Below are 27,418 nucleotides of genomic sequence, written 5' to 3'. Positions count from 1 at the left end.
TGGAACCCAGCTGGTACAGGAAATACTTGAAGAAGTAACTGCAGCATCACTGTCTATACCTTTAGTTTTGTACTTTAGACTGAGATCTGTGGTGCTGGAAGACAGGATCTGGATTCCTCTTTTTCTGAAGAATACTTGTTTCTTCTTACCACCCACCCCTTATCCAGCCAGCCTCAGCAGCTGGCTTGCTGTTTACTTGTTAATGCCCTTAAGTTTTCTGGGTTTATGAAAGATCACATTTATAATTTGGCAATTTCTACACTGAAGTTAAGGTGAGTTAATTTTAAAAATGAACAAAACCCCTTTACTGTCCTAATAAGACCTCATACCAGGCTGTGGCTTCTCTTCTACTGTCACCTCCCCTTGAGCCATGAATGGGAATAATAGGAACTTCTGTTGGTGTTATATTAACTTTAGGTCTCTAATTTGCATCTCAAATAACATTGTGAACAGCATTAATGCCTTTGAGGGGTTTGGGAGGTTTTTTAATTTGTAGGGTAAATGTGTTTTTTAACCTAATTGGGCAGTTCAAATTATTATTGCAGCATGTTTGATTTTTGCTCTGTGCAGTTTGTGTTGATGTCAGTGGCACTAAATCATTCCTTCAGTGCTGTGCACATGTATTGTTTCACCTTCTTAACTGTGGCTTTAGATTTTGTAGTAGTAAAGTATTTCTTCATTTCATGCAGTTACTACTGGATACTATATGATGTTTGCGTTCTTTATTCTATCCTCCAAAGCTTGCTTATAGGGAAAATTTTTGTTTTAAAGGTATTGCTTCCTTTAAGTCCCCCTGCTTTCCCAATGAAAAATGCACTTGTCTGTCTTCCGTCAACGTTTCTGTTGATTTGACCTCTTCTGGTTTTAAAGGGATGAATCTATCTTATTTAAGGAAGGATGCAAGTGACGAAGCTGTATGTCATTAGGATCTGACAAACCCTGTTGCTTTATCAACTTGCACAGTCCAAAGTAGTGTGCAGAATATGAAAAAGGTTAAAGTTTGGAGCCTCAGGTATGACGTAGATCATGAATCAACACAGAGTTGTGGAAATGTGCTTGAGGCTGGATGGGTCTGGATCTGCTGGGTTCTGTCTCTTGCAGCTCAGCATTTCTTAGTCAACATGTAGATGGCCACTGAGGTTGCAGGTGATTTTTGTATCATGGTATGAACCAGCTTTGTTTTCATAACACAGGAGACTTCTGTTCTATGGACTGTTTGAGGGTGTGATTTTTTTTTTTTTTAAGTGATGGTCTCTATTTAGAGACCTAGGATCTATTTGTATGGCTGTGTAGTTTTTTGATGAAATGACAGTTAGAATTACAATCCTAGCTTAAAAAAAAGGAACCTTTTTGTTCAATTGTCCCAGTCTAATGGTAGTGGCAAATAATTATTCATTATGTCCTATTTGGAATAGAGTGTAGTGGTGTGTAAGCATGCCTCAAGACTACTGCTGTGCTCCAGAGCGTAATTTGATGCAGTATTTAGTAAGTGAGGAGGAGAGACGAGTAATGAAAACAGCATTCAATAACTACTTACTTGAATTGGCTAAAACATGGTATATATTTCTTCTAGTGGGAAAGGAGTGGGTACCTAGGACCTCATCTTTTACTTTTTTAAAAGTGATGAAATGGAACAACAGAATTGAAACTTGATGAATTTGAGAAGTGTGAGTAACTTGGAGGCTAAACTGAAGTGCTGTTGCCTGCTGTAAGGGGCTACCAAAGGTTAAGATACAATAGCAGAGCTGTTGGTTAGAAGAAGATACAGCTGGCACTGGAACACGCGTGATGCTTAGCCTGCTCACTTCTCAGTACGTGTGGTAGTCTACTTGAGCTCGGCTACGTGTGTGCTTGCTTACCTCATCTTCTTCCATTAGCGCTCCATCCTGATCAGACCTCTCTGGTTCAATTTTTGGATAAGGAATTGCTGAATTCCTGGAGGGTAAAGATGGACTGTTGCTGCTCTCTTATTTTCATGTTTCACAAATCAGAAGGATGGCATTTAAGCAAAGCAGACAAGTACCTGGGTAAATCCTTGTAGTACTGAAACTATTACGGAGAATAAAAAAGGATAGTATGTTGTCTAACTGTTGTATGCTTTGTAGGTGTCCTACTTGTGCTTGAGCTCTTAGAGTTAATTCTTCCTCAGTTTAGTGGCTTTATTTTGCAGTTTAAATGTGAGCATGTAACTTATCTCAGGCACAGACTACTTCTGACTGGCTGTAACTAATGCTGTCTGCTTCAACTGCCCATCTGTAAAATCCTGAGTAGATCAGATTTTTTTTTTTTGGAGCATTTGGTTTGTGTGCAGCGTTTTCCATCCTCAGGAAGTCCTAACCAAGCCTAAGGCTATAGTTGTAGTAAAAGGTGCGTGCATATGGTTGTGTGACTGTGCTTTGTGGCACTGCATCAATGAAAGCTATTACATCACTGCTCTAGGTTGTTAGAAGGCTAAGCACGCAGGTCTTTGAAGTAATCGGCTTCTGGTTTCTGTTGGTCAGAGGAGAAAGGTACAACAGGAGACTGCAGTATTGCTGAAATTTGCATGCTACCATGGGAGATGATTGGAGTTGATTTATTTCTGTGTGAAGAAAGTATAAGGCAGGTGTGATTTTTCTTTTATTGTATAGTAAAATAACCTGAACATGCAAATCCTGAAGTTTTAGTTTAAAAAAAAAAAAATCAGAAAAGTAACTTCTAGCTTATTCAAACTAAACATATGCTATAGGAGGATAAGCAAAGAAATTAGTGGCTTGAAATTGAGGTAGTCATTTAAAAAAAAAAAAGCAGGGCTGAAAAATGTGTAGGCTGGTTGTGAGAGTCCCCTGCCCCATACCAATATTGCACATCTAATGTCACTGGTAAAAGAAGTTTGAGCAGCTCTACTTTCTCCTCAGTCCAGGTCTTTACTGTCCTCAGCATTAAAACTTGTTCTGAACATGGAACTAGACATCTTCCTTACTGCAGGTCGAGCTTATCGCCTAATTCCCTGGGCATGAGGGACAGCTATTCTTTCCCTTCTAGTAAGTAATCTTTTAAAAATATTTGAACTGTTCTTTGCCATGTTCCTGTTTCCTTGTGTCTTGCCCTCCACCCTGCAGCCTTGTGATACTTTTGGCCTAAATAAAACCAGTGTATTCAGTTCTTCCCAAGAGGTCATGTTTTTTCATCTCTAATCATTCTTGTTCTACTCAAGTTAGTTCGCAGTGGTCTTCAGTGTGGTGCTTAAAGCCCAACTTTGTACTTTGGCTGAGGTTTTCCTGTGCCGAGTGGAGTAAAAGACTGTTTCATGTGCCCTGGAGCCGAGACTCCTGTTTATGCATCCCCATACATTTGACTTTCTTACAACAACTTAACATTTGTTTCAAGGTCAGCTTGTTGATCCAACCTAGCTCACAGCTTTCTTCTTCAGAACTTGCCTTCCTGTTTGCTCATTTAATCCTGCCCAAGCATACCTGTCAGAATGGAATTGTATCCTATTTCTTTCTGAACAGTTTTCCAGTTTGTCAGAGTTACGCAGAATTTTAATGCTGTCTTGGGGTTCTTCCTTCTTTCTCCTGCTTGTAACAAGCCTACTTTGCCAGGAACAGATGATGGGAAACAAAGAAATCGGTGACCTGAGCTGGGTTCCTGTTTGGTGTGTTCTCCCATGCACCACTGATAACTGCTCTCTGGGTATGGTTATCCACTAAGTATTGCATTCCCTATACAGCCTTTGCTTGCTTGCCAACAGCAGAAGTCTGTAAACCTAGGTGTATGACCTCAATAGGTTCTCTTTTGTCCCTAAACCCTGCTACTCTGTCAAAGTGAACCTGCTGGGTGCTACTCACCTCCTTGTTGCCTTTTAGTGTTCACAAAAGGTTCCTCCTCTCCCCTGGGATTCTACTGGAATGTGGGGAATTGGAGTCCAGTCACATGAATTTTGACCTTTTTCTGAAGGCAGACATGGCACGAAGGCAGGCCCAGCTTCAGAAACTGATGTGCAAACCTTTTTTTTTTTTTTTTTAAAAAAGCGTGGCCTGTTCCCATCTGTACTGAAACACATCACATAACAGCCTAAATCTGATACCTTGCAAACAATTCCAGGTGGTGTAGAGTGACTCTGAAGTAATCTGTAGTTAGGGTTGTTTTAAGCTCTCCATTCTTGAGATGAAACTTCTCTTGCATCACAAGCAAGGTGTGGAAGAATAAGCCCCACTACTTGGAGTTAACTCTTCTTTAGGGTACTCTTCTTGGATTTGTATTTGGAAGTATATGTTGACATCTCTATGGGTGCAACTTTCTCTTTGAAATCTTAGTTCTCACGATATCTCCCCTGCTGAACATGATTCACATGATGAATCTTGCGCTTTATAGAAATGAGTTTCTCAGAGTTTTCTCTGTCTCTGTTAGGATTGTTTGACACAGTTCTGTAAATACCCTTCATTGTCACCTATCTGGCATCTCTCCCTGTAGACTTTCAAACTACTATGCATCTCCACCTTCCAGTAATTTCCTTAGTCTTGCTCTAATCATTGCCCTGTTTATAGTCCCTGCATATGTAGCATTTTATTCTCATCACCCAGATATATTTGAGTGTAGTTAAAGTTTTGATGCGGTTGGCTACAAGCTGGAATAATTTGTCTTCTAACCATTCTTTCCACTATGTGGTCTAAGGGAACAGACATCTATCCTTTCAAATCATGCTACAGTCTTAAATTGAGCAGGGGTTTAGAAAGTCTGATAATCCTTCTCTAAAGATGTTGAATGTTTGTTAGCTGAGATTACTTCAGTGATCACTTCTAACCCACAGTATGTTGCCAAAAAAGTAAGGCAGCATCTCCTGGTGTTGAGAAGTTAAAGGCAATGTGGATGGTGAAATGTGTATTGAGTGTACCTTAGGATGTTAATAGTTGTTTATATTTTGATACACAAGATGAAGTATAGTTGCTTATTTTTAATGTTATGAAAAAGTAAAAGGGCTTTTTAACTTCTATTTGCATAATGCCATATCTTAAAATGAAATCACTATGTCTCTTCTTCAAACTGTTAAGGTGTAAGTAGCTTCATGCTGTTATCTCCAAACTTCAATTTTTGCCGTGGAATAGTAGGACTGAGAGGTATCCCTCCTTGAAGAGGTGGTGGCTGGCATGGATTGGGGCTGTGGGTAAAGTGGGGATTAATGCTGTGCTTGTTGCATGCAGTGTCTGTGCACTCAGTTGTACAGCAAGGCTTATCCCAGTTCCTGCCCTCAGGTTAGATATTTGGGGTAGGATTTACTCACTTAGCTTCTAACACCTTCAGCTGAATTAACTGTTCCAAGCTCCTTAATAGTCAACAGAAACAGGGATTTTGTTAGGATGCCTTTTTCAGGCTTGTTTAGTTAAATGTGTCCTGCTGTCAGTGATGCTGCCAGGCAAGCTTGGCTGTGGAAACTGCAACTGAGGGTGGTACGGGGGAACTATGTTCAGAAAGGCTCTTTCAAGGTGGGGTAGTACTTGGTTGTGGGAGGTTTTCCTGTATTAAGTGTGATGCTCAAATTTTAGTAATATAATCAGTTGCAGAATACCATGTATCCTTGAGACTAAACTTTATAGTCCTGTTGAATATAGAGTCTTAAACTTTGGAACTGCTTGTGGGGGACATTCCCTTCCATTCCTCTTTTTCTCAGTTGAGCACAAGATCTGAGAGGATCAAATAAAACCAAACGTGTTTCTAAATTCTGAACTAGTTATCGAACTAATTGTTAAACTGAGCCAAACTGAAATGAAGTAAATGCTTTTTGCACCTGCAGAAAAGGCTGCAGCTGTCAAAACCTTGTTTATCACTTCAGTACTCCTTGGGCCCAGGTGCTCAGCCAGTGACTTCCCCTAACACAGTGGTTTGACATTTCAGATCTTCAGCAGAAAAGATGTTACTGCTTTATGCTGACTATAGTATGGCTAACCTTTGCATGAGTGAAGATGCTTGAAAACCAGATGTAATTTCAGAGGCTTACTTTAAAGTGTGTTTAGATAAAACATGCTTTTTATCAGTATTGAAAGATCATTTGAAAGATTGAGTGTTTTCAGGTGAAGAGCTGAAAGGACATGCCTGCATCTCTCTTACTGTTGACTTTATCAGATAAATCTTTACTGTTTTGTCCTTCAACTTGGTTACCAGAAGCTGATCTTGTCAGAATGCAGTCATCTGTAAAGATAATTGCCCAAGTGGGAGGACACAGATTTTCTTTCCGAACACTCATGGTCCTGTCCTCTCTTGCGCTGTTGTCTGCAGATTTTACATCCTTGACTTGCTAGTCAAGTGACTTACCTGCTGCCATTTAAAGCTGCTAAATTCCTGTCCCAGTCACTGAAGATTAAAACTAAACGCTCTTTCCCTTCCTCCACTTTCGCTTTTTACCTGGCATTTTTGTGCTCAAATAAAATTGAGTTATTCTGCCCTATGCTAACTGAAGTGTGTGATCTGTAATACTTGTGTACTGATAACCACCTTGTGCCCATTTGCTTCCCATACAGGAGCATGGTTTTGCATTAAGGGTTCATAGCCTGTACTGTGTGAGTAAACTTTGTGATTTGGAGTCCTAGTGACTTCTGTGAATACACTTTGGCATGATTCTTTCCACAGAACTTGCTTGTAGAATTAGTGACTCATTTGTTAAACATCTGATAGTGTTGAGGTAGTGCACAATGAAAATAACTGAGCTTTTTGATCAAGCAGAAGGTTGTCTTTCAGTATTTAAAAACAAAAACCCCAACAAACAGAAAAATCACACTGATATAGTTATAATGAAGTTCACTTTAAACTATTTTTTCTAACTTAACATAGTTGTCGTCTCTTACATGGTATAATTTTGTTTGTCTCATGGGGTTTCTTTTAGTTCATGAAATTGTTATAAATGCTTTTCCAAAATACCTACTGCAGTTGTGTGCCCCTTGGTTTGTGTCTTGACCTCTAGCACAGCATTTCCTGAATCCAGCTGTTCAGTGTGCTATTGAAGGCTGAATGCATAGACAAAGAAAGTAGTTATCTTGCTTTTTGGAATGGTCTAGTGAACTAGTAAGAGCTAGTAAGAGTTGCATAGCTCGACTGAACTAATTTTTATTGAAGAACCTTAAGTGTGGCAAGAGGGATGTCCCTGGTGACACTTGAAGCGATATCTGAATCGAATGCTGAAAGCACACACAATGCTGACATATGTACTGCTTTTGTCTTCGTATTTCATTCCATTACTTTAATGGACTTTAATTTGTGGACTGTTACTGAGGGTTCACGTGTAGCAGAGCAGTAGTGCAGATCTCTTCAGAGACTTCATTTGAAAACTCGTAAGACATGCAAAACAGAAGTTGAACCAACAAATAATTCAGTTGATATGAACTGTAGTTTAGCAAACTAAGGAGCAACAACAAATTCTTCAAACTAGCATTCAATTTTGGTATTTGTAGTGTAATACCTGAGACCTCCTTATGTTAAAGAAAATTCTTGCTACTTGAAAGCTGTGTGGTGTTTAAGCACTTGTCTGAATTCTAATGGATCATGTAACTAGATGGGTGTTGTAAAACTTGAGGTCTTTCAGTGTTCTGCCTCTTGAGGTAGTGCCTCCTGCCAGATTAATTTGTTACTTAAGAAACTTGAATTCCAGATGGTCAGCCATGATTGAGAACAAGTTTGGGCCACGAGAGGGAACTTGGTTGTCTGTTATGCACCATATCTCGTATCTGTTCAATGCACTTCTGTGCTCTTTCAAGATAGATGATATAGCAGAAAGCTTTAACTACTGTATGTGAGCCTGCGTAGAACTTTACTCTTGCATAGCTCTTCCTGTAATTTGCTTTCTTTTTAGATGTTTGGGTTTTATATGAAAATATGTAAATAGTGTATTTGTAATGAACAGCTAAAATAAGGATACGCACATACATGTGCTCATGCAGTACAGTTACATAGTGATCTTCTGGAGAGTTATAATTTTGAGACAAAGACTGAAACTTTTCTTACCCCACTAAATTGGGCATAGTACTCTGTCATGAGAGGGAATTACTACTCTTAGTATGAAAAATTAGGACAGTAAGGCTCAGGGAGAAGTGTATTTCATGTTATTGTAAGCATTGAGATGTATGGATATTTACAGAACACTGCTAAGCACTTGAGTTCTAAATTTAGCAGTATCTGCAGTTCACCAGCTGTACTATGTAGTGAAAAATATTTGGACTACTATAGGCTCCTTGTTTCTCATTTCCGTAGTCGTATGCAAGCTAATGTTAGGGAGACTTCCCTGTGTGCAGATTACATAGCTCATTAGATCCCTGAAATGCCATGAAGTAGCATCCTAACACAAGTGTGTTTCACCTGGCCTGAGGCTTCCAGCAAGCACATTTCACACTCGGGATCATAAAAACAAACCTACTATTTGGGCTTTTTATTTTAAACAAGCCAACCAGATGTCTGAAACTCTTCGGAATGAACCTGAAGGCAAATAGGAGGAGGTTTATTAGCTGTGTGTGTTTTGGGAGCAGGATGTATTGGAGAGATTGGTGTAATCCCTCAGCTCCAAGCCCATAGGGTAATACAGCAGTACTTCAGTACTGATATTATTTCAGTCTATCATGAGGGAGCAGCATGTGCGTGGAGTAATCATCAATGTCACTGCCATACAAGTTAGAGGGTCAGTGTTGCATGTTTTTCAGGCCTGAGTATTTTTAAAGCATGTATCTGTGCCTGTTTGACTCTTCTCATTTTTAAGGGCAAGCACTAAGAAAGTAGGCGATCCTACTGCTTATCCACCCCCCCCACCCCGGCTTTTCTTTGCTAACTGATGGAGTGAAGCAAATATCTCAGTAGCAGGGCTAGTTAATCTTCATCTATGTTTTTTTTTTCCCAAGCCTTAGAGTGAAATAAAATCTTGTGGGTCTTGTATAATCTGGATCACTTGCTTAGTGGGAGTGTGGTAGGCTTAGGTTGGTGGTATGTCTATTTCTTCAAACACTAACATTCTCTGTATAAATTATTATTTATAATGAATCTGAATTTTGTATCTTACTGGAGGCTTTGTATACTAAATAAATACTTGCATTGGTTTTAAATAGAATATTTATAAAAACAGTATGTGGAGGTGGATATAATTTGTGTAGGACCTGAGCTCCAAGCTTTCAGCAATATCATATACTGAAAGTTACAGTAATACTCTTAAGTAGTGATTGCCCACTAGGTTTTGTTCTGAACTACTTAAACAGGCAATAATTCTTAGTTTGAGCTAGCATATTATTGAAATAATGACTGTTAGCACAGTTAGTTCAAAATTATGGCAAAAGCAAAGGGCTTGGAGTTCACATATAAAAGCCTCAGTAGACCAGACTTACTGTTCCTCAACACTGTACAACGTAGTCTTGTGCTTTCTGCAGTAATGCTGAGAAGAGGGAGGAAAAAGAGTCCAAATCGCACATTGCAGGGAGATGACTGGTCACGGGCCAACGCTGATGGCTAATTCAAATGGAACTCCAAACATAGTAGATGTAAACATCCTTCAGCAAAATTAATGAAATCCTTGCCTGTCATTTAAATAGTGGTAGATTATTTTAGGAAAGAGAACGTAAGTAATAAAAGCATCTTGGTACGGGATCAGACACAAGGCACAGCTCATCTGTTGTCCTGTCTGACAAAGATACTTTAAAAGGTGCGGGATGACTTGTCTGTGATGTGAATGTTAGGTCTTCCTCAAGTCTGAAAGACAGGTTTAAACCTGGGAGACTGAGATTCTTACTGATACGAGCTGGCAATAATAAATGCTTTAACCTCTGGCTGGGTTGAGTTCCTAGCCCTAGTTTTCTGTGGTGATACATTCCCTGCTTTAATCAGGTATGACCTGGAAAAAGTCTCTTAAGCTTACTTCTCCACTGCTTCTGTTGCTTTGAGAAATATACTTTATAAACTGTGACAAAGGCTTGATATCCCCCATCTCCACCCTTCTTCACCTTTCTGGAAGGAGACTTTCCTCTTGGCTTAAAAACAAACCCGAACCACCTGGTAGTAACTTGAGAAATAAAGGGTAGTATTTATTACAGACAACAGTTCATCATGTAACAGAGTAAAATCTTCCGTTTCTAATTCAAATTTTATTAAAAAATTTTAGGTCTTTATTTTGTATGTGTTTCTTAGCCAAGCTGGACGAATTCTGCATCTGAAGAATGAGAAATCTGTACACCAAAGTATGACCTTTAACCTCTTTCCACCACATCCTCTGGCTGCGAATTTTGCAAACTGGAAACCACCATCTTAAGCCTGGATATTCTCTTTAGTTTGCTTCTGATGCTTCTGCCTGCAGGTTTTCTCCATCTCACATGGGAGGCTTTGAACAAGGTCTGTTTTTTCAATCAGAAAACTCGGAGTACTACTTGTTCTTTTTGAGTTCAAGGGACTTGCCAAAATGTGTTGCATTTTAAGTAAAACAGAGTCCAAAGGCTGTATGTGATGGCTGAGGCTTTGCTTCCTTCTCGTAGGAGCTCTTGTATCTGAAGTGTGGGAGATGGAGTAGAAATGAGTGTGTAGGATGCAGCCTTATTTTAATAACAGTTTATATTTTGTCATAGCTGTCTCAATGACCCGTTGGTGTTAGAATTATGATGCTGTAGGGTCAAAACAGTGAAATTCTGGGCTCCATAGTGATTTTCTGCATTTGAGGCAAGTGGACCTAATATTTATTCTCATTTGTCTCTGGAGGCAATAACAACCCAAATCCTAGTTTTTCAACCTTAGAAAGGTGAAATACAGTCTTGTCTTGCACATTAAGTGAGGTATGTTCTTCAGCAGACAGTTTTGAGCTCTTGGTATTGCTTGTGCTTCCTGAGCCTGTGGAATATCTGAGAAACTTGACTCCAGTGGCCATCAGTTAATATAAAGGATGCCTTCTAGCGTATTTTTCTTGTCCTTTTTTGCAGTTTTGTGCTGAAGTTGTGGCAACCTTAATCCGGGCTTGAACACCACATAATATTGAGGCTTCCTCCTAATAAAAGCTGGCTTATGAAAGCACTGCATGGAGAAAGCAAAGAGATTCTGTAGCTCAAGAAATATCTCTTTAGTCTTTAAAAGAAACTCTGAATTGCAAATGTTGGAATGAACTTCTTTGGCTTCATTTTGAGTTCTAGCATGTGTAGAGTGTGTTGTTGAGCCTTGCCTTATTTTGTGTCACATCTGAACTCTTCAGGGAAAGGAGCTACTATTTAAACAGGATTTGCTGGATGGTTGTGAAACAATTTCTACATAATATAAGCTAGGGTTATAAACTCTACTCTTTCTTTGGCCCTTCTGGTCAGAACTTGTTGTTCTAATATGCTATTTTTACACTTTTTGTAGAGAACCTCAGAAAACAAAAGGGTGCTAGTTAATTGTGCATTAAGAGAGGATCCCGGATCCCTAAAGTATAACATGCTAGGAACTGAGGTATTGCCCCTTAGTACCTATCCCCCAAAACACTGATGGATAATTCTGTAGCTGCAGGAAACTTTCTAATTAAAGCTCTTTTTTTTTTTTTAGACTTGATGTGGAATTTTAGAAGGTTGCAGAATAACAGCTCTGCAGATTAGTGCTAAAAAGGATAGAGTCCAAATAATTCTCTTTAAATGCCTGCTACCGAAAACCTTTCTGGGCTAAAAGTTATTAATAGAATTATGTTACAAGGAATGCTTAGCCTCCCTGTGAACTTCTTAGCACTATGGTAAATAATGTGTAGTTTTAGGAGTAGAATGGTCTTTCCATTTGGAAGCCGGAATTTTGCATTGCAAGAAACTAGGCATTATGTAGCTTTTTTTCGGATGGCATAAAGTTTAATGGTTTCTAAAAAGCTGGTCTTCCAACTGAGTCTTCCTTCAAGCATAACGAGGATGGGACGGACAATGCTCTGTTAAAACTTGATCAGTTTTGTGTGACGTTTCAATTTTGAAATGCTTCTTGGATGCTGCTGAAAGTGCCAGGAGGCAAAAACTGACAACATCTTTCATCTAGAGTCAAGTAGCAAAATCATCTAGATTTGGAGTTAGTACTGGTGGGGTGATTAGCTGCTTTGGCTTGCTGAAGCAGAGATAATATTTTAAAGGACCTACTTATCCGAATTGGAATTTTGACTCTAGCTAATCCTTTTCTTCTGCTAGGAGCTGGCTAAGTACGTCTTTATGGGATTGTTGGTAATAAGGGTTCCATGTAGTGCTCTGAGCAAAGAGTAGGAAATAATGTGAAGGAACATAAGAGGGAACAACCTTCTGTGTTCTCACTGGATAATTTTAGTCCCATAGGCAGAAAAAATGGAATTGTGATCATCAAGAAACACCTACATTTGTGTTATGGGGAAAATCATCTAAAGTCTTGTCATCTTTTCTTTATCCAAGATGGAACTTCCAGAGACAGAGGAGAAATTGTTAGAAGTGTTTCAAACAAATGTAAATTTTCCCAGCGAGATGAGCTGTTGCTGGAACATTTTGTCCTGGAGGATGCAGAGGAGGAGGAGTGGGTTGGAAATGAGTCTGGCTGCCTTACTTTCTTAGAGCCAAGAAGAGATTTTTGAATTAGCTTTATGTTCTTCATGAGGACTCTTCATCTCCTTGAAAGTAGGTTGTCAAATTGGATGAGCTTCTGACATCCTTTAATAGACTGGGGGTTGGTAATCCATATTTTTAGTAGTCTTCCCAAAAAAAGACCCCAGTGACGTCACTGAGAAGATACAGAATTCGTGACATGAGCACTTCTTTTCTTCTATCTCCACCCTTAATTTTGGCAGAGATTTTACAAGTCATTACTACTTGTGGCTAAACTTTTAAAGAAATAAAACCTCTCTTCTTTAGTAGTACTATAGAGATAGAATAATAAATCTTTACTTTTCTCAGACTTCAGAATGTGTCATAGAACAGAACTTTAAATCAGACATAATGGTGATACTGATTCCATCACAGCTCATTCTCCAACTGTGATGAATGTTAGCTTTGGCTTGCATTTGGAGTTTGATTTTTATATTCCATTTATTTTATTCCTTTTCATTAGTCTACCTTTCAGCAATAAAAATAGCTTCTCTTCCCCCTCACCTCTCTCACCTCTACCCCCTAGCTTAAGGAGATCCTAGTAAGATTAAGTCTCTCCCAGGACAGAGACTGACTAACATCTTTTGTTATGCGTGTTTATCTTGGATGGCTCAGCTTTCTCACTCTTCTACCTAATCAGGCTCTATAAAGGATGGTGTGCTAAGGGAAAGATGGCCATAATCTTGTAGGACTTCATCCAACTTGGAGCTCCAAGGGCTACTATTATTACCTCAAGGCTTGGAGGATCTTAGTGTTTAACTTGCGTGCCTGGCTCAGCTGCTACCTGTAGAGACTTAGTGACAGCAGAGTTGTGTATCTTTGGGGTACGCTTACAGGTTGTATAGAAAGCAGGGCATGTACTTCACTGTGCTAAGATCTGTGCCGTGAGGCAGCTGAAGAAATGCAAATTCAGCAGGATCCACATTGCCCTAGCAAGGATGGTCAAATGGTTCCTATTACTGAAAATCCAATTAGTTAGAGGTGCCAAGCAGTTTGAGAGGGATTCAGCCTGATAAGCATAAAGGGCATGCATGATAAGGAGAGACTGAAAAAGAAAGTTAGCTGCCTTTAACCAGCTCTGGAAAGAGGGTGCAAAATGTACATAAAACAAACAGCTTACTATCTCTGTGGGTACATTAAATACTTACCACAGCAGAGCATATTGAAACAAACAAACAAAAAAAACCCAAAATGTGAAAATACCATGAGGAGTTTTCTGCAGTGTAAGGAACTTCCTTCTAGGAGGTATTGAGGGCCAAAAGCTTGTAAGGCTTGAAAATATGTATTGATGAAGTGTTAAAATTACAACAGCATAGCAAAACTAGAGTGACTCTTATCTTCTGCCTCCTAACAGGCAATATTAATTAGCAAAGATGAGGGAAGCAATTCCTGATAGAGTATAAATAGCTCAACTGGAGTGAACCAGGACTTTGGTCACTTGTAGTTAAGTGCTGAGGCTGCAGGGCTGATTTCAGATCACTTTGAGCTGGTAAGTTTGGCTGGTCAAGGGAGTGTGAATTGGAAAAGGAAAATAGGAGCAAAACATGTTCAAACCTTGCTTTGGAAGGGGACATCTAATTCCTAATTATAGGAGAATCTGGCTGGCTCAGTGTGGGAAATGCTAATGTGAACTGGCTTTCTTGTATGGCTTTTTTCTTAGGTTTTTTTTTTCTCCTGACGCTGTAGTGGGACAGGCACCTCGATAAGCAGCGTTGGCCTCCCACAGTGTGCGTGCACAGGCATTTGTGTCCAGTTCATGGCAAACCAGACTGGGGAACTGATCCAGCTGGAAAACAACCTTTACTAGAAAAAAAGGAAGTATTTTGTTTTTATCCAACTATAAAAATTCCTTGATTTAGTTCTGTGTAGTAGCAAAAACACTTGTGCTGGCATACTGCTGTGGGGAACAAATAGCCGGAGGAGAAAACGTGTTGGCAGTTGTGATGGCAGCTAAGGTATATCAAACTGCAACCTAGAATGGCTTTCATTGGTAGGAGTGTGATGATGGTAACACTTTTTTTTCTGCTTGAACATTCATTATGTTGTCATTAGCAGGAAGGACTGCCCAGTAGGAACAAATTTGTAGTTTCAAACAGTACTGATGTCCACAGTGTATGCCTAGGCTGGTGGCTTCCTTTGGACCAGCATTAGTCTAGTGCAGCGTGCTTCTGGCTTTGTTTCTGAGTGGATTACTTCTGGGTGAGACTGGACCATGATGTGAGATAAAGCACATTGAAGGAGGATGAGGAAGGAATTCACTTCCAAAGCATGCTTCTGATCTGAACTAAAACTCATACTCTCAGGGTTTGTGCTCAGTACTGAGAAATGGAATTTACTGGTGGAAGGGAGCAGTAGAAACTGGGAGCTGATACATGAAGCCTTGTCTGGCTAACATCACTTCTTCACCCCTGTCTCTTGTAGCCCTTAAATACATACTTAAAAAATTCTTTCTCAATGGAGTGCGTCTCATTTAAAAAAGTACTGTTGCAAAGTGTGAGTTGCTAAAATGAGAAACTCTTTTTCAGAATTTCCATTTTGCTTGTATTTTGGAATTGATTGGGTTGCATGCTGTCAGAAAGGGCCTGAATGGTTGCAACTCTTAAGTATCACTTTCAGTATCTGGTAGGATTTAAGAATGTGGATAATTGTACAATTCAGCTTGATTCTGAAAGTGCCATGCTTCTGTGATTTCATTACCTCCCCTTTATCCTTTCATGCAACTGTATGTATTGGCTCATTAACTAAAGACGAATATCCTTCTGTGTATTCTGTCCTTATTCTAGCTTGTATTATGCTGACTTAAAATTTCAGTGAAACACTTGAAGATTAGAAGAACTAAGCAAAATATCACTACATTGTAGTTAACTGACTACAGATCAAAACCTTATTCCTCCCCTGTCTATGGTGGTTTTATTGGATTTGTTTTTTTCCTCGAGGGAAAAAAATCACACAGATTCTTATATGGCCCTTCCAAACAGAAAAGTAATTAAACACCTGCTGAACTTTTCAGCTGGTTCTTAATAGTAGCCTCTTAGTTGTGGAAATCTTAATCCTTAAATGAATCTGGAAGTCTTTGTGCCAGTTACTAAGCTCCTCAGCTTCAGTATATCTTCAGTCTGGTTTTTGGACAATTTCTGACCCCCAGTCAGCCTTTCTTTTGACTCCTGTTCTGGATTTCTAGATCTAGTTTAAACTTCACCAGATTTAAAAGGGACATTACAACGTTTGATCATGCTACTCTAAATACTACTCTGTTCACACACTTGCCCTTAAACTTGGATAGCATTTCATCAACCACACTTTGCTTTGGCAGATGCTTACGTTGAAAAGGCTATATGCAACTTCTACCAGCGAGTGTATGAACTTGAGCGTTTTTGATACTTGACTTGGTGTAATTTCAGAACAAGACGTGGTAAATACTCCAAGTTGCTGGGTGCTTTCCTGCAAGATAGGACACATTCAGTAAAAACAGACCAGTGGAATCTCCAGATATCCGAGTAGCATTATTTGTGGTTGAGGAGCACTTATAAGCATCATCTCTTATAGCAAATAAAAGTAGATATGGGAATGAGGTCAAAAGATGGGCAGAAATTATGATTGTGGGAGAGCCCTCAGGCTAAGGGAGGCTGTTACGTAGCAGACTTCTGTGAAGGTGAAATAGTGTATGGTTAGCATATGAAAATCATATTTGAGGATGTACTCAAAGGCAACAGGTTTAAAAGATAATCTAACATTACCATTAATACTATTAATATCTTAGTTTTAAATGGGTTTAACTTGGGTCATGGACTAGAGTGGCTTTTTTTTCTTGCTACTACTGGTTATTTAAACAGCTGATAAGTAGCAGTGTGGAAAAGAGGCAGTATTTTGTGAAACATTCATTTATAATTATTATTTTCTGCTATTTTTTTTACTGTAGACTTTAAAACCTAGCAAATAGAGGTAAACTTCTGGTCCTAGCACCATCAGTGTTCCTTTCCCAAGGCTCATGTTGCTTTGTGTAAATTTGGAAATACCTGTGTGTGGATCTCTTCCCTTTTTTTTTTTTTTTAATTCCATAAGCAGTCACTGGATATGCTCGACCAACTTAAATCATAAGCAAGAATGGTTAATGCATGTCACTAATGGATCATCAGCATGAGTTGAGGAAAGATGTTTTTGTTAACATAGTAAGGCAAAGTTATAGGAGGAGGAGTTCGTTGAATGTAGCGTGAAGAAATTATATTTAATACTAATGTAGACTGGGTTTTGAAAATTGGAACTGAATTTGAGAACTGTGGTGAGCCTGAAGACTTGATGATAGAAGAGGGAAAATGGAAGAAGCTGAAGTCCTGTGGTTTTGTTCCGGTGGTTCTTGAGAACTGGAAGAATGAGGCGGAGTTGAGGAAAGTATGGAGGTCCATTTGCTGTGGTAAAAATAACCAGCTAACAAAGACTTCTGGAAGACAGTGAGGAATGATATTGCAGCAGCTAGGGGTTACTGACGCTGAGGGAAGAGAGAGGGGAAGAAATTATGTAGAGGATCTTTAGGATAGAAAGAGGCAGCCAGTGAACCTAGTGCTTTTTATTTAGATGACTGCTCGCAGAATAAAGGTATCTAAGCTTTTGTCAGTGATGCTTTTACGTGTATGGTAATCTGTCCTGCTTCGAGTTTAAGATCTGGTGTTTGCTGACAGGTAGCAATCACATAACCTTTAAAAAAGAAAAAACACAGGGAATCTATTCAAAGTAGCTGAGGGTTTGGAAAGTGGATATAGCATTTGAGCTACCCACTGCTCCACTCTGCTTTTAAGAAGGGTTTAGCGATGAAACGATATGGTAGAATGTCTTAAAATGGCAAATAGCATTAAACATACGGAACAGTATGGTAAGTATCTGCATGTTTCATATGCTGCTCTAGTACACCTGGCTAAGACTTCAGTAGTAGTTTAAATGAGAGAAAGCTTAAGTCTTTCCTTCTGCCTTGGATAAAAATCCTAGGTAAAATCAGTTTAGTAGTAGGAAACAGACAGATAATATCCTGATCTTTACTATGTATAAGTCTCATCTCCCTTCTGAAGTTGTAATCAATGAAATCTCAATAGGAGTATTCTTTCATGGATAGAGACATGTAATCTGGAATGCCAGGCAGTAGCATTGGTCACAGAGTGTTATACTTGCATGAATGAATGGTCCAAACACGAGTCCTGTTACTACAGCACTAATTATGATGTACACAAGAATTTTTCTGACTTTTTCCTTTTTTCTGCCCCAATTTTACAGAAAATCAGACATGATACACTGACAGCATTTGGAAATAAACTTTGGCAATAAGATGGAAGCGTAAATCTCAAGACTTTAAACCAAAACAGAAATGGCTCATGAGTATTGAAACAAGAGACCGAAGAGCCTCCAACACTTCTGTGTGAGCAGTGGAAAAGGAACAACTACCATGGTAACACTAATAACAGAAAAGCTGCAGAACCAGAGCTTGGATGATCTGACGTGTAAAACATACAATATTAATCTGGTAAGGATCTACCAAAATAACATGTAATAAATGTGAAATGCAAAGTAGATTAAAAGTAACTCAAAACTACATCACAAATTCAAGAATGTAGACCAGCCAGAATTCAGCTATTTAAGTTAGGACTGGCTTGCAAGATGGATGAGAGTTGTAAGGGGAAAAAGTGACACTTCAGTGTATGGCCCTTCTTGAAGTGATGCTTTCTTATTTTAATGTTATGTTTAACCTGACAGCTTCATTTTAAGTAATTAGCAAAAAGCCCGTTCTCTTCATAAAAGTGTGTTCTAATGACTGAAAAGAATTATCAACACTTCTCAGGATTCCTTTTTCCCCAACAAAAAACACAAGTACTGGTATGTGGTGAAGTTTTCTTCACTTCGTACAGCCAAGTGCTTGATATCTGAGAACAGTATTTACTTACAGAAGTCAGTGACCACCATGTAGGTAACTATCAGCCTTGGGCAGATGGAGAACAGGTCATCAAGTAAATACAGTTGAACTGAAAGTCAGGTTACCAACTACCAGACTGTTGTTGATGCTAGTAGATTGTTGCCTTATCGGTGTGTCAGATGCCTGGTGCTCTGAAAAGTTTTGTAGTATTTACTGGGTTATTTTCTGCTGGTTTAATCTGTGGGTCTGTGGTGTGGTTCAGACATGCTATTCAGACACCAAGGAATCTGTTCTCTTCACATCTCACTTGTGAAATGAGATATTATCTACTCCAGAATGAGTAATGCAAAATAGTATCCTGTCAATTTTGGGTGCCCACTTGAGAACCTCAAGACCATATTCTTCATGTAATGCACTAACCTTGTTTCACTTTAATTGCAATGGCACCCTTCTGTAGGTCAAACTTTAGGGTACCACTAGGACACCAAAAAAAATTAATTTGACTAAATGTCAAGGTAGTGTTCAACTGTAGTTCTGTTATTTTTTTAAATAATAAATAATGCAAGCATTGAACCTGAAGCATGTTCAGTTACTTTAACAGTAAGATTCTGCCTCTGTTGTACTTAGCTGAACTGCTTCCTTATTTCACAAGCCCAAACCAGGTGAAGCATATCCTGAATGTGGTAGAGTTTGTGCATAAGCACCTGCAATTCTCCTGTGTGAAGGGCTTGACCCTTTGTCCAATATTTTGTCCAGTAAGGATGTCTAGTAGTAGACATTAATCAAATGGTTTTATTTTTAAAACTGTAACAGGTCCATTTAGAGTTCTTCTAATAACCTAACTTGTTTTTCCTATCTTCACCTTAAATATGTGCTATTCTTGAAAGGCAGATATAAGGTCTTGGAATGATGTTAACTCTCTTAGAATAGAAGTGCTTACTCAGCTTGCATTTATTTTGGCTAGCTTGATGAAGCACTTGGGATGTGCAGTTTGTAGGAGAATCTGCTGTATTCTTGAACTGGCACACTCATCACTTGTAACTAAACTCTGGGCCTAGGTGTGAGCCAGTGGTGACCTGTAACCAGTAGCAGTGCTTGCCTCTCAACTTGTAGTGGCATCTTGTAACTTCTAGTTTTTGAGGCACTAAAGTTTGCATAAATGTGGGAACTGAGCTGTTCTTTTACTAATAGTCACTGTAGGTTTTGGACCAGAGACTTGTAAGAGCAGAGAAGGATGTATTACTGCTTTTATACCGTGTGGAGTCTATACAGGAGTGTGTTGGTATGCTGTAATTTGTTGTAGGTTGGTTGTTTTTTGTTCCTGTCCTTACCTGTACTTATAATAAAGTATGAAAAAGAATGAGCGGAGCAGAAAATGGCAGATGATGTATCATCAGTAGTTTTGCCCTCACCCTTCTCCTGCTCCTCTCCTCCTTTAATCTGTCAAGTAATTGTTTTGTAAATGTGTTAGTTCTTGCAGAAAATGGGTTCTGAGGCCAGGAACAGATTCTGTTTGTACACAATGGCAGCTTAAAGTGTGGAAATCACAAAGTGAGGTGTAGAAACGGAGAAGCAAGAGTGAATAAAAGTGTGCAACTAGGTTGCTCCTTACTAAAAAGGATTCATGGGAACAAATGATGGCGGCTTGACTAAAACATGAGCATAAGATAATAAAAAGTACATTTTTTTCCACTAGTAAAGACAACTGCTAAATCTTAATAAGGAAAAAAGTCTGCTGGTGGGGGTCTTGAATCAGCTCTAGCACATTTAGACTTCTTGGCAAGAAGTTCAGGTTAATGCTGTAGTTTCTTCTAATAGCAGCAGCAATTTAGAGCAATTCTCAAATGGTCTTGCCTGCACCTCTCATTACTTGTGCTGGCACGGAGTTCTGTGGGACCATGTGGTGAATCATCTTGTGAGCTGATGAGGATTAAGACTAACCTTTCTTGCCCAGGTTAATGTTAACCCGTATCAGTTTCCTGATACCTTTCACAGTGCATCTGCACAAGTGCTCATCATGGCACAAGTAGATAAAATAGCTGGGGAGAAGCTATTCTGTAATACAGGTCATAAATGAGGGTTATGAAAGAAAGAATAGCTCTTTCAAAGCTATTTACCTTCCAGCTAGCCAAGCTGGGCATAAAGACAACATGTATAGGACATAGTACGCTTTATCATACAGCTTACACAAATGAAGACCAAGTACCTTTCTTTACCTGTTGCCTGAGTATGTTGTGGAACACTGGCTGTAGCTTCTTTTACTGCTCTGAATGACATGCTAATTTTCCAAGCTGGTGTAATTTATTTGGCCAGTGCATGCTCAGTTATGTTGTACAGTCTTGTGCGGCACCTGCCTTCAGAAGAAAACCCAAATGATTGGGTTTCCTGCTGTAGAAGCAGGAAGGTTGTCCCAAGCTTTTATCTCAAGTGGGCACTGTAGCTCACAAGGTAGAACAGTATCCCTGGGTGGCTGACTCTGCCTCACAACAGTGAGATATCCTGCAAGCATATTATGGCTTTCATGAGTTGACAGCATCATTAAATCAAATAGTTGGTCTTCTTCCTTGAACATAGATCTCTTGAATCTTAAGTTAAGAGTCTTGAGGGTTTTTCTGCACATTCTGGCTAACCTTGTACTTTTTTTGGTATTTGTGTAGAAGCTAGTATTTGTTTGTGAAGTAACAGTGTATGAGATGCAAGACTTCAAGGTGTGGCATTAAGAAGGAAATGTGAGCATCTCCAGACAAGTGTTTGTGGAAGAAAGAAGCTCTACTATAAATCCCTTCTGTGCATGCGGGTTTTCATTATTTTTAAGTTTTATGAAGCTGACTTGTGTTGGAAGACTTAAATTGGGCTGACTTCCTTGGATGGAAAGCCACTAGCCAAAAGAATTGAGGGCTGAGTCTAAGATGTGTCTTGACTTAATCACTTCTTCGCATTCTGAGAAAAGGTCAAATGCTTCTCACTACTTCCTATCTAGTCATATTTGGAGGATGTTTGGTAGAGAGATGGTGGTCTGGCATGGCCTATTCAAACAATGAAAGTCACATCTGTATGGTGGTGGTTAAATTAGTACTTGAATAATAAATGCTGGCTTTCCTGTGGTTTGGGAAGAATGCTGATAAATTGGAGGAATTTAAATATACTTGGAAACTGGAGAAAATGCCTTGAAATTAAAGAAATTAATTTTAAAATTATGAACATCAAGAACTCATTCTGAGAATAATGAGGAGGATAGCACAGGCTGTAAAGTTCTTAATATGGTAGATTAGAGTGCATGTAGAAGAATAGCCAGAATTATTTTTGTTACAGTTGGGTTTTTGCTAGAAAAGAACACTTTTTAAATTAGTGATGTAAATTATAATTCATTGTCAGTCTCACTTGCATGCCTCTTCCATTTACTCAGTTCAAGACTAGGTGTCTTTTTAAGTGAATATTTTAACGAAAGAACAGCTGCTAAGACTCAGTAAACCAATTTAAACTTGCAGAGCTGTCCTAAATGTCATACCACGCAATTCCTTTCCTTTTGAGCATAGTCTCTCCAAATGCACAAAAGAGGTTCTGCTTCTGAACAAGCATTTCAAAATAGACCCACTTTCTTGCATGAAGCAAACAATTCTAACCTTAGGTGAAGCTTGTAGCTTCATTGTTTTGTGTGTCTCTATCTTAAAATGTCCCCGTCCCCCCCCCAAGAGGCATCAGATCTTGGTGGGGTTTTTTAACATGTATTCAAAAAGCAGTAGTTGAAGATGAACATGCATGACCTCTTGAGTTTCTTCTTCAGGAAAATGACCTTGTTGAATAATTTGTCCTTATTCTAAGGAAGATTTCCTTCACAGAGAGGATATCAGACTTCCCTATCAAGGTTCTTAGCAATTGCAGTCTCTTCTCAAGTATAATCACTTAAAAAAAAAAAAAGAGCTCTTAATTCAGGAAGCTTCAGGTAGATCCTAGCACAAAGGGAATGAATGGGGGAGGGCAGAGTTGGTGATAAACTAGTTCAGTGCCCTGTTACAATAATATCTAGTGGGACTTCTGCCATGTGCTGGACAGATAAAAAGATCCTCCCTCCTATAAACAATTCATAGCCTGATAGTCTACTCAAGTTTGGACTTCCAAACATTGTTAAAATACGCTACCAGATAGTGTTTCCAAGTATTTTTAGTTTCAGTTAGAAAGCCACGTATATACCATAAAGGAGATTCTTTACTTATTTTCCCCTTAGTCACCCCTTATTTCAGTGCCTTGAGCTCTTACCGGAGATGGTGCAGCGTACTGTCCCTTTTCTGCATGTGATGTCACACATGACATTCTTAGTGAGGGGTTTTGGTCTCAATCTCCAAAGAATTAGTGCTTCTTTGTAACTTAACAGGATTCTGTATAAACGATCACATAAGAGAACAGGTTGTAGTTGTAGTAGGTCTGCTTTCTCATAGAACTGAGCACTAACTTCAGTAGAAGCTGGTCAGGAATAGCTATGAGGACGGGGTTGCTGTCTGTGTTGGAGAACATTGCAGTCATTCTATGTAGTACAGATAGTCTGCGTGTATGTGATCCCACTTTTTCCATGCCCCCCCTTGAAAATGCTGTCCATGCTTTGCAGCTATCAAAGATGCAGTAGTTTAGTCTCTACCTGATGGACAAGGCTTTTAAAGGTGGTTAAATGCAGGTAATTAAATAGCTCAGGCATTCATGAAGAGGACCTTGATAAAAATGCATTTGGCTGAAAACTACTTGTAAAAACTAAATATCAATCTAACAATTGCCACATGGGATTGTCCTTGAGGTTCTGCTCCTTCTCAGCATCCAAGATCTTAGCCTGTGTGAATAGTCTTTTAAACACCCCTAATTATTATGTTATGATTAAGTCATTCTTATTGCCCTTTTCCATGTGGTTCAAGATGCATTAGCTTTAAGACTTTTTGACATGGAATTTCTTTCCAAAAACATATTTTCTGTAGCTATTATCTCATAGTTGAATAGGTTGGTAGTGCCTTTCATTTGGGGAAAACTGGAGAGGGAGGAATTTGCTGAAAAACCTTATCTGTAAGTCTCTTTAATTTGTTTGCTTCTCCTTCAGGAACAGCTGAAATGTAACTATTATTGTTATCTTAATGTTCTCTTGTGTTCTAATGATACCTTAGTAGCTGTTTAGAGTAAATATTGATACTAGTTTTTTAAATATGTATACTACATAACTGGCAACTACAATTATGAGAAGCAAACTAGTAAAAGTGACTGCTGCTCCTGCTGTCAAGTTGCAGACTTCAGATGGTTTGAATAGGGCTAATTAACTGCAAATCTGATGGAGATTCAAACATGGAGTTCTGCTGTTTACTTAAAGTAGCCTTCTTTAAAAGGAAGTTATAAATGCGTCTACAAATGTAAATATAAAGGAAAAATCAAATGGCTTGTCTCATATGCAGATGCTGATAAAAATAAGATTCAAAATCTGATTGCTGTCCTATCATCTGTTCCATTATTTCCTACCTCTAAAACAATAACACCAAGGGAATTTTACCATAGCTTAGCATTTGTCTTACACATGGGGCTCAAGGATATAGAGTTGTCACTAGGACTCTGTGTGTTGCTATACAGCAAGAAAGAAAAGCTTTGTAGCCCAAGGATGTTTGTTTAAAAATTGACTTTGTATCTGGAAAGGAAGTGTATGTACAATGCTATCTTCTTTGGCTATACACAAAAAACAATGTTCATATAAAGTGTGTTGCTCTCTTTTTTTTTTTTTTTTTTTTTAGAGCAATCTTCCTCTCCACCCTGAGGTGGTGATGGGGGAATAAATATTGGCCCTTGGGCTCTGATGGAGCCTTAAGCCATTTATTCGTAACTCCTTTATAGGAGGCTGGATAGCAAGCTCTATTGTCTGAGAAATCTAGACCCTTTAAGAATGCCTTTTGTATTAATATTTTCTAGGTAAAATTAGCTGAAAAAATGGAAAAAATTCTGCATAAAGACTTGTCTTACTGTGCAGATGCTACTGACGAAGCTTAATCATAAATTCTGAAGCCCTTTACACATAAACTTTGTTTTAAGCATAGCTTTTACATTATTGCTGAGTAGTGAACTTTCACCAATGAACTGTAACTTTTTTTGAAAACTGTCAGTCTGCAAAAGATGATTTTTTGGATAGAAAAGATTTTTTTCTAATGGCTCTTGTACTTTAAGAAATAAGAAAACATTTTGCTACATTGATTCTTAACAAAATGTAAAATACTAGTAAAGCCTGATTTGGGCAATGTTCATTGTGGGGACCCTTAAGAGTTTGTGTATTTAATTTAGATAAAGCTATTCCTGTCTCTTAGTTTAAGGTGAAGTGTTTTGCTTTTTACCCTTAAGATTGAAAATGGAAACCCGATTGTCAGACTAATTTCCTCTCCACTGAAATGAGAATTGGATCAAAGCTTTTTCATTAAGGGTGAATTATCACTCTTAATTTTGCAGTTTATTCACATGGGGTAATGTTGCAACTCTTGAAACAGTTTTATACTTAGCAATATATCAGAAAACATTGCAGATAGTTAGATGCCAGAGGTTTTATTTAGGAAGATTAGCTGTTCAGGAATTTCTTCAAGATACCCAGCGAAACCCCGTCCTTTTAAAGACGTTATTAAATGCAGATAGAGGGAAACTGAAAACTGCATGCCGCTTCCTTGAGGTGTATGTTCTTTCACACAAAACTTTTTTTTTTGTGATTTCAGTACTCATCTGAGAAGCTGAACAAAAGTGGCAGCTTGTTCCCTTTCGAAATCAACGGTAAGTTCTTCGGAAACCTTAGCTGTGTTTTACTTGAGGTAATTGGTATAGCAAGCAGCCTTTCTTTTGTAAATAAGGTGAGGGGGATGGAGCATGCTGTTGTAGAGCCTGCTGGTTTAAGCTGGTCTTTGAACAATACTGGGAATAGCTGGTTGTTAGTTTTGTACTTGTGATCTGCTTTGCATAGTAAAAGCCCTTGTAACACTTTTTTTTTTTTTTGGTTCAATATCTCCTATGGTGTACAGAAGCACAGCAATGCTGTTTTTCATGCTAAACATCTCTTCGGGTTCCTCAGCTAGCAGAAAGCTCTCACATCTTTACACACCTTCTTACATGCTTTGCCACATAGAATATCTAGCACGATGCAAACCATAAGTTGAAGTCCAGTGCCTTCATACAAGCGTTACTTGCTTTTTCCCCCCCTTGGTCCTATTAGAATAAGTTGTATGTAGCAAAAGTTGTGTGTTGATATGTAAACTTTGTACTGCTTTATTAAGGGATGGACTTGAAATTTTGCATGTTCTGTCATGTCTTTAAGCATGGAGGATTTTTATTTGCTCAGTGGGATTCCCCATAAAATGTGAATCTTGGTTTGTGTGAGGTTTCAAAGGGAAATGGTATTTTATCTTAAATGCCATTACCATGTAAACAATTAAAAAACACATGTGCAACTCCTGACTTTTTTTTTTTACAGTAAACTTTAAACCAACCTCCCAGCCTGGGAGAAAGCTCCCTAAGGATTTTTAAAAATCAGGCCAGTCCAAGCTAGCAAATCGTCCTACAGTAGATGCTAGGAGTTTTAAACTTTATCTGGATCCCATTGTGTTGGCTATTTTGCTTCCATTGAGTTATGGATGGTCCCTGCCTTGAAGAGCTTACATGCTTAAGGCAAAGCACAGTATGTGGTTGTACCCAGCTGAAAGAATGGAGGAGGAAGGACAGAGGAATTCTAATAAAACATGTTGTTTGAATAGGCCAGCTGTCTGCACAGTTAAATGATTTTGAGACAATAGGGTGTTCTTTAAATAAGATCCAAATAAACAGGATAATCCATGACATACTTTGGGAATGGAACATGTACAACTATTTGGGTTTGCAACTTTTAAAGCTACTCAGCAAATCTTTTATCTGTTGATTACTCTAAAACTTAGTTTAGACAGCCAACTATAAGAATATACAAGTATTTAATGTTTAGGCTATATCCAGGTTCTTAAAATAGGCGTAGGGGAAAAACTTGGTGTGTTAAATATTCTCTCTTTAAAGCCAGGATAAGTGAAACTTACTTGGCTAATTGGTTTAAATTAGCAAATTTTCTAACCAAGCATGAAGCACTGTTAACTGGCCAACAGTTTTGCTGCTTTTCAATTTGCAAATCCAAAGTCTGCTGTAGTTCTTATTACACTTCATTGTACAATGTGGAGGAACAGCTGTAAAATGTGCAGAATGTTCTCAAAGAAACGCTTTACAAAAGAGTGAGAGGCTTCGCTGGCAGACTGCTTTTAACCCAGCATTGCCACTTCAGATGAGAAGTTGTGCACTGTGGGTTATGTCTGTATTCACAGTAAAACTTGCAGGAGGTTCTTAAGGGACACTCACTTTATTTTATGCATTGAATTAAGATTTTTTTTTTTTCTCCCCTACACTTTGAATATGAGCAAAAAAAAAGAAACAATCTGCAATCTGATTTAACTTTATACTGTTTCTAATATAAAGTAAAGCTTTTCACACCACAGAATGTGAACGCCCATGTCTTTGAAACTTTTCTTTAATAAGGTATTCTTAATAGAAAAGCCTAACAGCCAAATGAAGGCCAGCAGTCTATGAAGAGATTATCCCGCTCTTTTATTTGAAAAACAAAAAAAAAATCCCTGGTGGGTTTTCCCATTACAACCAAAATGGATTAACAAGTACCTTAGGTTGTTCACTATTAGAGGTTTTAGTTGTGGTATATGCTATGTGCTAGGAAGCAGGTAAGGAAGCTGTCCCTGTTGCTTGCGAAGAAACACAGTGCTGTAATCTTTCAGTATACAGGAAGAAGCATTAACGATGTACATACATACTGCAATGCCTGGATTGACTCCTGAAATACTTTGGTCTTCATGTTTTTGGAATTTTCTACCATTTTTAAAATGAATATGTAACTATAGTGTGAAATTTTGATTAAGAGTTTGATTCATGGTTTTACATTAAACTAGGTTAAAAACAAATTGTC

The 27,418-nt window shown here is 38.6% G+C and overlaps 1 protein-coding gene across 2 annotated transcripts in view; it reads left to right on the top strand.

Annotated features, from left to right (window-relative positions):
- The window catches only part of FAM53A (family with sequence similarity 53 member A), a 72,555-nt gene that overhangs the window by 4,650 nt on the left and 40,487 nt on the right, over positions 1-27,418 (top strand). For both annotated transcript variants that reach the window (XM_075499581.1, XM_075499580.1), the window contains exons 2-3: positions 17,802-18,048; positions 25,152-25,206. In XM_075499581.1, the coding sequence (XP_075355696.1) occupies positions 17,971-18,048; positions 25,152-25,206 (133 nt within the window). In that variant the 5' untranslated portion in view covers positions 17,802-17,970. The remainder of the gene's footprint in view (positions 1-17,801; positions 18,049-25,151; positions 25,207-27,418) is intronic.

This window comes from Mycteria americana, chromosome 4 (assembly GCF_035582795.1).
Source record: "Mycteria americana isolate JAX WOST 10 ecotype Jacksonville Zoo and Gardens chromosome 4, USCA_MyAme_1.0, whole genome shotgun sequence".
Taxonomy (NCBI): Eukaryota; Metazoa; Chordata; class Aves; order Ciconiiformes; family Ciconiidae; genus Mycteria; species Mycteria americana.
This window is presented reverse-complemented; position numbering and strand designations above follow the sequence as displayed.